Source organism: Engraulis encrasicolus, chromosome 1 (assembly GCF_034702125.1).
Source record: "Engraulis encrasicolus isolate BLACKSEA-1 chromosome 1, IST_EnEncr_1.0, whole genome shotgun sequence".
In the NCBI taxonomy this organism is placed as follows: domain Eukaryota; kingdom Metazoa; phylum Chordata; class Actinopteri; order Clupeiformes; family Engraulidae; genus Engraulis; species Engraulis encrasicolus.
Window position 1 is genome coordinate 43,327,226 of NC_085857.1, and position 14,259 is coordinate 43,341,484.

At 42.5% G+C, this 14,259-nt stretch overlaps 1 protein-coding gene across 1 annotated transcript in view; it reads left to right on the forward strand.

Annotated features, from left to right (window-relative positions):
- The window catches only part of LOC134457341 (potassium voltage-gated channel subfamily H member 1-like), a 41,125-nt gene that overhangs the window by 16,067 nt on the left and 10,799 nt on the right, over positions 1–14,259 (forward strand). The window contains exons 8-10 of the mRNA XM_063209314.1: positions 6,062–6,265; positions 9,262–9,487; positions 12,707–12,906. Of these exons, the coding sequence (XP_063065384.1) occupies positions 6,062–6,265; positions 9,262–9,487; positions 12,707–12,906 (630 nt within the window). The remainder of the gene's footprint in view (positions 1–6,061; positions 6,266–9,261; positions 9,488–12,706; positions 12,907–14,259) is intronic.

Sequence of the window (14,259 nt, forward strand, 5' to 3'; positions counted from 1 at the left end):
AGAGAGCGCCTCGCTCCTCTCATGCTCTACTTTACGACGCGGTGGCACTTTTTCTAGTACCGTTGACAGGAATTCAATGTTCAGGCGCACCAAGAATCTGCTCAGTGTCTCTGCTGTAATGTGAAATGTTACTCCCTAAAAGTCAGCTTAATGGGTTAGCCAATGCAATAGTAAGCTACACAGAGGGGGAAATTGTGGATTTGACAAGTCAAACTCACTGTAAATAAAGGGTTCAGCCTCGGGTGAGGACCTACTGTAAAAGATTTTATATAAGCAATCTGAGCGTTTTTCTTATTTAAATCTTATTCATTTTTTTGTCATTGAAATCACACATGTATGTTTAGTCAAATTTGAGTCTTATAACCATAATAAAGGCAGAGTCTGAATAACACATTTACATAAGAAAAACAGCACTATGCTCAAGACAATACAACTGAAGCATCAGTCAGTGACCAGTTGGCAGTTGAAGTGTCTAAAAATGAGATGTGGAGATTTTCAAAGGCCAGAAGAACCCAAAGGCAAGCCCTGGAGATTCCTGTCAGTGCAGGGAGGACATTCAGGGAGGGAGGCATTCTTAGCAAGTAATGAGGACTTTGCTCTGATTCTGACATTGACTGCAGCAGGGGAAATGTGAAACATGGTAAAGACTGAGCACACTTTGTTCAGCTTTTCTGTCTTCCTGTAATCTCCAAAGACACATTTTATAGCTGGTGGAAGGTAAGGTCAGACGGTAAAAGATGAAGACAAAGCTACAACCATATTTGGCTACATATACTAGTACAATACAGTACAAGTTTCTTTTAACATTAAGAGCAAAAACACATTTAGTATTGATTACAGGACAATCACACAGTTTGTATGACCTACAACATTCCTGTTGTAGGTCATACATTTCTCCCATCTTCTTAACTGTCTTTTGATCAGAAACTACACATATCAGATATGGCTTGCTTTGGTTATATTAAATGTCATGCCTAAAACCAGCCCAATGTTCTGTCATTTCCCTGAAATATTCTTGAAGCACAGCAGACATGAGTAAACCATTATGTAATAGATTACATACCGTATTTATGTACTAGTACACCACACTATATTTAGTGGGCTTAATATGAACAAATCAAACGCCCACTCTCCCCAGCTATGCTATGCACTGACCAGCGAATCCAGCTATTTTTACACTTCTCATCTGCATCTTCACGCTCTCGCTCTCTTTTTTCATGCCTTCAAGGTTGACAATGTAAAGGCCAGAGCAATGTGACGAAAAGGGACTTAATAACACTTTTCACAATTACTCTTGTAGGTTTGTCTAACACAGGGGGGAGGAGTTAGGGGAGCTGTAGAATGTTCCAAGTAAAAGTCTACAAGGATTGGGGGGGAAAAATCCCTTACTCCTCAAAGGGTTAAACGCTTGGCTGCCTCAAAAGCCCTCACACGTCAACATGAATTACGCAGCTGCCTGACTTTTTGGTTTTATTTATTTGATTTCATCCGTTTTGTGTCTGGGTGACCAGCAGACCATGCATGAGGGAGGGAGAAGCGGCTCTCCAGCGGTCTCCGTGGTGACCGAGCGCGCGTGTCACATCCTGTGAGACGGATAGGGCCATCTAAGCAGTGTTGCCAGATTGGACGGTCTCCCGCCCAATTGGGCTGGTTAGGGTGGGCGTCTGTGGGTAAAAATGGCATTTGGGTGGGTTTTTCTGCCAATTTATGGCCATCAAATTCAATAGAATTTAGTTCAAATTGGGTGGGATTTAGTGCTTCCAGGCGGGTTTTAGGCCGTAAATCATCAGTCTCATCTGGCAACCCTGCATCTAGGAGGTCCCAAAAGATGGACGAGCTGCGGTGGACATGTGCTTAGTGGTCCGTGGCTTTCTAGGCTTGAGAGAACAGAGTGGGTGAAGATGGTGGGGAGTGGGTAGTAGTTGTTGAAAGAAGCGATGCTGAAATCTGTATGGCTCAGTCAGAAGGTGTTCTTTATGCTGGAGAAAATCTTTCAGGGTTTTTTTTTTTACCAGGTGTTGCATTTAAATGATCTTAGATCCCCTGACATTATTCAAGGTTTTTCTTTTTTGGTGTCTAATGGAATTGTGGAACAATGGCATGTTTTGCTCGATCTTTAAAAAAAATGAAAACCTCATCGTAGAATCGGGTGTATAATATATGAGGACAAATATGCCGTATACAAAATGCGGATCATGTGATATGTACTGTAGGCATCACACTTCTTACACCCTTCTTCAGTGTGAAATGGCGCCATTTCACACTGAAGAAGGGTGTAAGCCCGAAACGTCTGTGATGTGAGGCGATTAAAAAAGAAAAAAGAAATCTGAAGAGTGCTTCACTATTTACTTATCTTTGAGAATTGAGTTCATTCATTGACAAAGTTAAGCACCCAGTGTAAAACATTAGACGACAAGGTGTTGAGCGCGCTTCCTGATCCTTATATGTAGGCATTATCCATCTATGACATGCAGCACAGCACAGCCAGCATGAGTCATCCTAACACATTGCACCACAATAGCACATTGCATTACATCATATATCAGAGGTTATTCTATATGGATCACCACACACCCACTCTCTTTTAATCTAAATATAGTATTATGCAGTACTGATTGGTGGGAATAACATTAGTATTACGGTGTTTAATGATGATAAAATATTGTGGCTGTTGTTCCTCACAACGATCAGTCCTCAGCAGCAGCTAGAGGCTATAAGGTATATCATTATTATTATTATTGTGTGTGTGTGTGTCACCTGATTTTATATGGATCGCTACACATCTTCCCTTTTAATCTAAATAGTATTGCACTGTAATGATTTGTGTGAATAACATTAGTATTACAGTGTTGCAGTGTTACAGTTAGAGATGCACCGGATCCTGATTTTTAGGATCCTGCCGGATACCGGATCCACTGCTTAAGATCCTGCCGGATCCGGAACCAGATACCGGATCCTACGAAAGGGTTGAAACACATAGCCAACTCGCACACGTGGGCCCTTTTTATTACATTGGCACAAACTATTTTTAAGACTCATTGGCTTACTGCCACACTGCCTTCAACGGCCGCTTCCAAAGCGCTTTCACTCCATGCAGCGATTGGGGTTGTGAAAGACTGACTGAAAAGCCTAGGCTAGAGATGCACCAGACCCTGATTTTTAGGTAACTGCCGGATACCGGATCCACTGCTTAAGATCCTGCCGGATCCGGATAGTCTGAAAAACCCTATTATCCTGCCGGATCCGGAACCGGATCTTGGATCCTGTACATCTCTAGTTACAGTAAGGAATGATGATCAAATATTGCGGCTGTTGTTCCTCACAACACCAGCATCAGTCCTTGACCTGGCCAGGTTCTGCCATCCAAAAGTGACACAACACCTTCAGCGTTGCTTCTAATCAGGCCAAGAGCAGTACAAATATCGTTTCTGAGCTCCCGAAAAAATGGGAACTCCTCTCACTTTGGTTGGGAAGCAAACAACCATTAGAAAACTAAGGGAGGCGTGTCAACCATGCTGTTTAGGAAATGTCTATTGTTATGTTCTTGGTCAGACCAAATCTCGAAGAGATTTGAAAGTCGATGATAATCAGGCTATACTTGACCTCCATGATTCTCCAGCAGCAGATAGAACCTCTATATAAGGCCTATCATTATTATAAGTGTGTGTGTGTGTGTGTGTGTGTGTGTGTGTGTGTGTGTGTGCGTGTGTAGGTGTGTGTGTGTGTGTGTGTGCACCTTCTCACTGAACCCCAGACATTGGCATGGCATGGCACATTGTGGCAGCCTTCCGCAGTACGTAGTGTGAATGTGTGTGTGTGTGTGTGTGTGTGTGTGTGTGTGTGTGTGTGTGTGTGTGTGTGTGTGTGTGTGTGTGAATATAATGCACTTTGAGTCAGCTCTGTATTTGTGATATTGTGCAAAATAAATGTTGGTTGATGACGGAGGTGTCAAAAAGTTAAAGTAAATTCCTGGTATAAGTACTATCACACTGGCATATGATATTACAAAGCTGTTACTCCATGTACTCCAATGTACCTGAGATGTACTAACAGACTGTGTTGTTACTGAAAAACACTAAGAACCCAAAAGGGACCCACCACAAACTTTATCCAACCAGTGCAGTGCAGTGCAGTGCAAGGGCAGCTGATTGTAAGACAGTAGCCTAGACCAGTGGTTCTTAACCTGGGGTGCGCCAGAGATTTCAGGGGGTGCGCAGAATTTTGTTTTTGTAGAGGTTCTGACTACAATACTGCTTCCAAACATTATAATTAGGCCAAATCAAGACCAAATTAAAGCATGTTTGGTCCTAATGTAAAGTCATTAAGGTATTGATCAATGTAATTATTCACTTAAATCATTTTTTTAGTGCATACACACGTGTAGACGTTTGGGTTGGGGGTGCGCGGCTTGTCTTGGGCACAGGTTAGGGGGTGCTTCAAGAAAAAAAGGTTAAGAACCACTGGCCTAGACTATACTCAGATATGTTACGTGTGTTGCAAGGAAACTGTGTTTTTCTTTTTTGACTTTCACTTTTACTTTTGACACCTCTGATTGATAACAATGACTTATTAGTAGAGGTACAATAATTACCATCTTTGTGGAAAAAAGGTTTGCACACGCCTTTGGAATCTTTTGTCATCATGCTTGCCAGTGAATAATACAGTTTTTCTCGATTGCTTCCACACAATTACTGGTACTTCACACACAATTCTGGAAACATCTCACCCATTTCCGAAACTCCCCTAACGAGTGTCACTGCACAATAAGCACAATTCCTTCTTTACACTCATATTTCAATTTTAAAACACACTCTTTTCAAAACACTACACACAATTCTCTGGATTACACACAATTTTCATGAAGAAAATCCCTGGTTGTCGCATTGAACACACTGTCATTCAAAATAATAAAATCAACTGCCATACTATGTTCACTTTCTCATTACATGGGCAAACTCTCTTCATAGCGGTTTACAATCTGAATCTGATCAATCAATCTGATCACCCCATAAGGACACACATAGCATGTGATAGGGCTGCACAATTAATCGAAAATAATCAAAAATCGTGATAAATTAGTGAAATCGAAGTCGAAATTTGAATCGTGGCAATAGTGACCTACCTTTGAGAGCGTCCTTGAAGCCAGAACATACTGACAGGCTGGTGTTTCATGCTATTGCCTTTACATAAGTATTACAATTAATTTTATTTTGCTCATCCCGTATATAGTTCATTCTTGGTTATATTTCATCTTGTTAGAATTTTCAAAAAAATCTGCAAAAAGTCAATAATCGTGATTAATAATCGTCATTACGATTATGATTTTTTTTTCCATAATCGTGCAGCCCTAGCATGTGATATTGATGAAAACATGAGTGGATGCAGTGAGAACACACATTTGTTTAGTTTTTGAACTCCAAAATATGCAATACGAGAGATCACTTTCATGTGGTTACCCAATATTTTACAGTAAATTAGTGCAATTTTTTCAATGTCAGAAAAACATGTAAAATATATATTTTTTTGCCACACATCTGTGTACTCTGAGTCTAAAAACAATATTTCAGTATTTTACTACAGAAAAATACCCTGTTTAGTATGTGGAACACTGAAGAAAATAAGTTTCTACTGTGTGTGAAGCTGAGTATAGAGTTTTATCTTGTGCATATTAGTGTTCAATGGTTCATATGAGAGTGAATTAAAATGACTGCTTGTGTGTGCATTTTGAGAACAAAATTGCCTTTTTAGAAGAGAGTACATTGTTTTGAGACAAGACGTGCATTTTTCAGGAGAAGTAAGGGGTTTTGCCCATTGTGTGTAAATTTTGGGGATTTGTGTGTAGAGTTTTGAGAATTCGAGAACTGTTTCCGAAAATTGTGTGTAAGCAATCGACAAAAACTGTAAAAAAATATAATAACTTAAAGAAGAAAAAAATCCATAGGCGTGTGCAAACCTTTTTTCCACAAAAACGTATTTTTTTTGCTCAGCACTAGGGATTGTGCCCAAGTAACTCTACAAAGAAACACAATAATTACCATCAATATCGATCTCCCCTGCACAGGGTATCAGCAGCCTGTTCAGCTCCCTGAAGGTGGTGCGTCTGCTGCGTCTGGGCCGCGTGGCGCGGAAGCTGGACCACTACATTGAGTACGGGGCGGCCGTGCTGGTGCTGCTGGTGTGCGTGTTCGGCCTGGCCGCCCACTGGCTGGCCTGCATCTGGTTCAGCATCGGAGACTACGAGGTCATCGACGAGGACGCCAACATGGTGAGTGTCGTGTTATGCAGTGGTGTCTCTAGGTCGTTCTCAGACGAGCCTTCCATCGTTGCTTCCAGTCATTCCGATTCTCCATACATTTTTTCAGTTCGCTGGTACTCTGGGCTCCGGCGTCCTTCTCGAGTATGTCCACACATGTTAGTGTGGGACGTCCTCTTAATCGGCACCCATGTGATGGTTCCCATAGCACCAGTTTGCTGGCTGGCAGTTCTGGGTGCCTTTGGCAATGTCCTGCGAGTCTCATTCTCCTTACAGCTATCTTCTCGCTCACCCTTGGTATTCCCTCGTATAGGATTTCGTTGGTTACATGTGCACTTTTACTGATGTTAAGCACTGCACGCAGCATCCTGGTGTAGCACCCATCAAGGGACTTCTCTAGGGTTGGTTTCAGGGTCCAGCATTCACTGCCATAGAGGAGGACGGACTCTACTGTCGCGTAGAAGAAGCTGAGTTTGATTGGACAGGGGAGATTGGAGTTCCATACACTGGCCATACCGTTCAGGGCCCTCCACGCAAGTGCCTTCCTCACTTTGAGATCTTACTCAGTAGAGTTGACCCATGAGCCCAGGTATTTGAAATCGTCGACTTTTTTCAACACAGTGCCTCCTGCTGTACTCAGAGGTTGATGTTCAGGTGGGATGTTGTAGGTGATGACCTCAGTTTTGCTGGCGTTAAGCCTGGTGCCGACCTTGGTGCACTCTAGCGCTACCCTGCTCAGTAGAATTTTTGCTTGTTCTACATTGTCAGAGAGCAAACTGATGTCACCCGCAAAGTCAAGGTCTGTGAGGACCACAGCGGGGTATCGATTCAACTTCCTTGGAGATAGTGTGAAGCCAAGTTCCTGCTCTCGCCCACTGATTGCCCTCCTAAGCGCATAATCAAGGATTATGTAGTCTAATCTTTTGGGGTGGGTTTACTGTATATTTGAGCATTTTTTAGGTGGGTATACTATATTTGTGCCATTCTAAATAAAGGACCAATCAATTCTAAGTGGGTATACTGAAATCCCTGAAATTTTGAGGTGGGTATACTGCGTATACCTGCGTTCTACTTAGACTACACCACTGGTGTTATGTATGAAACAGGAAAAAATGTAGAAGCCCAGTTGAAATCCAGTTGGTATCCATCTGGTTTTCTATGGAATTTGGAATACTCTTATGACTCTTTTCCACTGCCGGTTTTCTGGTAGTCCTACAGCTTGACACAGTGCCATTCGGCTGCCACTTTTTGCTTTGAGCTGTGTCGTGGCTATTCGAAAAGCAAAAAGTGGCGTCCAAGTCTCACTTTGTCAAGCTGTAAGCCTACCAGAAAAATGGCAGTGGAAAAGAGGCATTACTGGTCTGTACGTTTAATGATTCTACTTGATGTTCATTGGTATTTCCTGTTCAAACCAGTAGAGGTTTCCCAGGAGTAGAGACCAGTAAAAGTGTTCCAATTTCCTTATAAAAACCAGTTCGTTTCTTAATGGGTTTCAAATTCAAATTTATATTGTTTTTTTCCGTTATGGTTACGTTGAGTATGACTGTAATATAGTGTAAGTTTATCTACAACTGTCAGCTGAGTAGTTGGTAACCTATAACAAGACCAACTGACAAAAAGTAATTCTCATAACATTCTAAAACAGTTAGTCTACACACAATGTCTGCACTTTCTCTATAATCAATGGGCACTCTACCATTGATTCAGCAAGACCTTAGGAGAGCACAACACAATGCGGACAAATTACAATATATCACAGTAGCCTAGAATAGATACCAACGTTTCACTCTTTCTAGTTTGAATGGACTTAAGGCATTTTCAAACTGTCAATTTTGCAACTGAAAAATAGACTTTCCTGGTTGGAACTACCAATGGTCCACTGGATATCATGATATTGGACATGATATTTTGTGGCCGTTTTAAAGTTGAGGTCCCTCTGGGAAGGTCCCATGGTTAGACAGCCCACAGTGCAAAACGAAATTGCATTTATATCTCATCCATGCAAGGGTGGCAGGAAGGTATCATGCTCAGGGCTCCTCAGTAATGGCGGAGGATGGGGGAGTGTGCGCCGGTTGTTCCCATCTGGCAATGTGGGGAATTGAACCAGCAACCCTCAGGCTATAAGCCCCACTCTTTAACCGCCATCCCATGGCGCCCACAATTGGAAACAGCAACAAGGCTGTTCGTCAGTTGCAAAATTAAACAGTTGAAATTGCTTCAAAGCTCTTAAACCAGTGGTTCCCAAACCTTTCAAGCGGAGACCCCCTTTTGGACTTTGGAATATTTTCACGACCCCCCACCCAGCATAGTTTTAGTCTATCAATGGATTTCTAGCAATAGTAGCGAACAAACTTTTAATGGAAAATCTAGCAATGTTAATCCATTAATAGTTTGCACGCTAATATTGCTAGTGTAACAGAGGCTACCTAGCAGAGTTGGCGCGGAACGTTGGTAAAACCTCCCTCCGATAGCCTCATACAGTCTAGTGCCGTTGGGCCAAGAGACTGGCCTCTTGGCCCAGCGGTATCGTACTGTGTCTCCCATTGCCGGACCGTTGTAGTTGACGAGGTCGCAGGTTCGATACCCGAGGGGGGTGAACAGGTGCAAGATGACATCCGTCACAGTGGTGTCGTGACCCGGATTGGGAGTGAGGTTTAAGGGGGAGAGTATAACAGAGGCTAAGTAGCAGAGTTGGCGTGGAATGTTGGTAAAACCTCCCTCCGATATCCTCATGCAGTCTCGTGCCGTTGGCCCAGCGGTATCGTACTGTATCTCCCATTGTCCCCATGACCTCCGCCACACTAGAAATCTACAAGACAGCAAATCTAGGGACAGGCATAGGAAATTAGCTTATGGCTACAAATGCTATGATGCTTATCTGTTAGGCTGTTGTACAGCATAGATGATGTGTATTTGTCTCCCTATTCAAATAAACCATAACTGAAATACACCTATTAACCATACAAGTGAATACAAGTCGAAAATACAACCATGCCGTTTGTCCTCAGGTGCGTACGGACAGCTGGCTGTACATTCTGAGCGTTACCATGGGCACGCCGTATTGCTTCAACGCCACGGGCACGGGCAGGTGGGAGGGGGGCCCCCACAAGGACTCGGTCTACATCACGTCCCTCTACTTCACCATGACCAGCCTGACCAGCATCGGCTTCGGGAACATCGCGCCCACCACCGACGGCGAGAAGACCTTCGCTGTGGCCATGATGATGATCGGATGTAAGTTATTACGTTGATACATGTAGCCAGCCACACTAAAATGTTCAATGAAGTTTTACTAAATATTAGTTAGTACAAATGAGAAATGCAAAACCAGTCCGACAGGTGGACAAAGATGCGTCCATCAAACTCTGCCGCCTTGTGTACACAGGAGGGAATTACAATTAAGAATGCGTTTCAGACGGATGGACAGACAGACGGACGGACGGACGGACATACAGTACCCTGTTATAGAGATGCTAGGACACATCTAAAATATTATAATTAATTAATAAATAAATATTATATTATAAGATAATAAACGTAACAGTCCTTTATGCTGACACTTTGTAGTCATGATGATGATCGGATACCTGCATGTCAAACTCAGGTGTCGTGGGCCTACAGTAACTTAATCCGACATCGCAGTGAGTAAGCATGCAAAAAAAGTTACTTTTGGTGAAAATGCTATTTTAACTGGGAAACACTAAAAAGTTATTTCCACTGCTGGTGATGTTTTCTTTTAATACAACTGTGTGGAATGGGAAAAAAATATGCCCACCCAAGTACTGAAGGTATTATGAAACTATTGCCTCTTTTCTACTGTTCCACTTTTTGCTTTACAATTGAGCTGTGTTGTGCCTATTCGATAAAGCAAAAAAGTGGCGGCCGAGTTGCGCTGTGTCGAGCTGTAGGCCTACCAGAAAAACGGCAGTGGAAAAGAGGCCTTAGCCTCATCTTTAGCCACCAAATATAAGTTTGACCTGACACTAGTGTTTTTCAGTGGATGAGAATATTATGGGAAATACAATCAGGGAATTCAAAAAGCCTGACCCACCAAGAGCTGAGGATGTACACATTCCCAATGTATCTTGGTACATGGAAACATAATCCATAATTTAGTTCTAAATTTGGAGCTCGTTTTGTATTTCTGCTCAGAAATGCATACAAAAAAACAAACTTTTTTTGCCCAAAATTTAAAGTGAGAATTGTGGACTCTGGGCTGTGTTGTTGCAGTGTTGAGCTAATGTGTGTTGTCATGTGGCTGTGGCCTGGCTGCCCCATGGCATGGGCTGCGTGTGCACTGGAGGATGACGCTAATGTGTATTGGCATAGCTGGCAAGGATGACAACGCTTGGACCACAAGCCATGTGTGCGGCTTGTTTGAATCGGTAAACATTGGGAAAGGAAGGAAAGGTGTGTTTGTGTGTGTGTGTGTGTGTGTGTGTGTGTACATTTGTGTACAGACCCCTAGTATTTTCTAGTTTAAGATTTTAAATATCCAGTGATATGTTAAAATACAGGCTAAAAATATCAACAATCAATCATGTATAACATTTCAACAGCATAATCAATCATTTATAACATCTCAAATATTTACAATTATTAACATTATGCATTTTCATCAGCAAAGCTCACCATAGTAGGCGATACTTAACTGGACTGACAGCTCTGCTTGACTGACTGTTATTTGAAAATTCTGTCACTCTCCCTCTACCTTACCTGAAGTTTGCTGCAGTCATACACTTATGTCACACAGGGTAAAAAGGTTGTGAATTGAATTATTTGCCCTTCACACTTCAATGATGTAATTTACAATCGATCCTGTCTGGCTAGGGAGACTGAATAACATTAAAACACATTGATCGATTGGCTTCACTTGGTAGTGAGAGGAATCACAATATTATTAATGGAAAACTACTACCATCGCCCCCTACAAAATTCTGACAAGCTATGCTGATGGTTGTCCGTATGTCATACTGTATTCACATTTTACAAGAAATAAAGGTGCCTCTACTTTTTTAGACTTCATTTCACATACTGCGCCTTTAAGAGAACACAACTAAGTATACCATTTGAAACATTTACTAAAGTGTAAACACCCATATTTTCTTCTGCAAAAAAACCCCAACCATTGTAGGTGATGCTTACCGGGACAGACAGCTCAGTTTGACCGCCTGAATTTGGCAATTTCATCACACCCCATGACACCTTTTTTTAGGCCCACTGGTGCTCTGGATCCCTGCAGTGTGTTAATTATTCTCACCTGCACTGCGGCTTAGTGTGGCGCTAATCCTACTGTCCAGGGCTGGACTGGGGGAGAAATGGGGCCCGGGCACTTTTGGCTAAACCCATTTTAGCCCGTAAACACATATACGCTGCATTCAAGCTCTTGAGATTTGAGGGTTTTTATTAAAAATGTGGGTATGTTAGAGCTGAATGAACACATACTAATGCAAAATGAGGGTCCTAGCGTTTCAAGGCAACCTATTTCAGGTTTGTATGTGCTTCAGAGGCGGAGATATTTAGGTTTTAATTGGCAGAAGTCACCCTTCCCCAAAAAGGCACAAAACTGACTCACCGTTTTTTTTATTTTTTTTTTACATTTCTGAAAATAGGGGCCCACAAGGGTGCAGGGCCCACTGGGAAATGCCCGCTATGCCAGATGGCCAGCTCGGCTCTGCTACTGTTTCACTCCTCTCTGTCACGGCATCTCCATCCCCTCCTCTCCCTGCTCTCTCCATTCCTCCCTCCATCTCTCTCTCTCTCTCCATCTCCGTTTCTCCTGCCGTCTCGGTCTCTCTCCTTACCTTCAGCTCTCCTGTACGCCACCATCTTCTGGAACGTCACCAACATCTTCCAGCAGATGTACGCCAACACCAACCGCTACCACGAGATGCTGAACAGTGTGCGGGACAATTAAAAAATGCTGTTTAAATAAACTTGCTGTGAGAATGTTTTTTCATCACGGAATGGCAGCAGTTGATACAAATCTGAAAACGGTTGTAAAGCGATGTTTCGTATGAGAAGTGTTTCCCCATGACCCTCGTTCGGACCGCTCTGTCAAAACTTGCATTTGGGGTTTTCTGACAGCGGACTGTGGAAGTGGTGGCAAGAGTCATCGTTCACTTACTAATGACCCAATAAGCATTGCCTGACTCGGGAGAGTGATTAATTAAACTCTTAATCCTACCTAGAGCCCCTTTAAAGAGGGCCCCTCCTCATTAGCGTGCGCAGAACTGACTCACCATTTTTTTCTACATTTCTGAAAATAGGGGCCCACAAGGGTGCAGGGCCCACCAGGAAAATGCCAGATGGCCAGTCCAGCCCTGAGTCTGTTTCACTCCTCTTTGTCACTGCATCTCCATCCTCTCCTCTCCCTGCTCTCTCCATTCCTCCCGCCATCTCTCCCTCTCTCTGACTCCGTTTCTCCTGCTGTCTCTGTCTCTCCTCCTTCAGCTCTCCTGTACGCCACCATCTTCGGGAACGTCACCAACATCTTCCAGCAGATGTACGCCAACACCAACCGCTACCACGAGATGCTGAACAGCGTGCGGGACTTCCTGAAGCTCTACCAGGTGCCCAAGGGCCTGAGCGAGCGCGTCATGGACTACATCGTCTCCACATGGTCCATGTCCAGGGGCATAGACACCGACAAGGCATGTGATGTGGCGTCACAATAACTTTGATTTTAATCGTTTTGCAGTTGACAAGGCATGTGGCGTGGCGTCTCGTTGGGAATTGATTACGTTTGGATAACTTTTTTGGGTTGAAACTTTAATTCAACATAAGACTCCAAAGCCTTATTTGACAAAACTAAATGTCATACAATTTAAAGCGATGGTTCGGAGTAGAATCACCCTAATGCCATTTGAACCGTGACACCCATCCACCTTTACACCCGAAGTGTTTTCTGCCGCAGGCTTACATCAACAGAGTTGCCGTGTTATTCGATGTTTATTCCGGATAGCTTGACTCAAGCGCATATGGATCCTGGGCACCGTCTCCAAACTTTCCCCACAAAAATAACATGTCATGACACCAAACTTCTACAGTATAACAAATGTGGTTTGTACTCACAAAAAGATGAATTTGAAACTTTGTACATAGTCCAGGAGTTTATTAGTAACAACACACGAGACGATTAGCTTTTCTGCTGCTAAACATCCGTCGACGTCACTTCCTCCAGCTGGGACTGTAAGGTTTGTGTTTTAGTCCACAGCCAGGATATATGCACGAGTGTGGCATCGTCTTCTATTTATTAAAAGTGGTAAAATTTAAATCCGAAGTGGTTAATTTCTAGTTGTAGCGCAAGCTGTCTTTTTGAGTTTTCCGCCTTCCGGACTCACGTGTATTTGTTTCCATCAACAAAGTAGGCGAGTGCATTTATGAGAAAAATACACCTAACCCCAAAAAAATTCTAACAAAAGGTTTTTCAGTGGTTTACAGTACTATCAGATGTACTTAACAACATACTAAAAATCTGCCAAAATCTGACTTCAGGAAAGGCCTCATTTTCAAGATGGCCGCCACAGGGCCCTTAAATTGACTCTGGCCTTAAAATTGCATTGAAATGAACAGGAATAATGGTGTTTGATGCATGTTTCAACCTTGTAATGTTGTAATTAGACTATGTCCTTGATATATATATATATGATTATTAGTGCAGTTTGCAGTTAAAAATCAATTTACAACTGTATGGTACTGTAATATTAGACAAATTTGGCCTAGCGGTTAGGCTAAATACCGCTAACCTCTTCTTTGTGTGCATTTTAGGTTTTTTTTATCAATTATGATTATGTTTTACATTAATATTACATTATTTGCATTTGCATGTTTTAACATATATTTATTTATTTTATTTTGTCACTGACGATCAATGGTAAAAAGCAAGGAATCCATACGAAGGATTCAAAATTTCACTTTTCACTGCGTCCTGTATGGATAGGCAAGAGACGACTGTGGCCATAAAATGACATTGAAATGACCAGGAATATGGGCCATGTAATGTT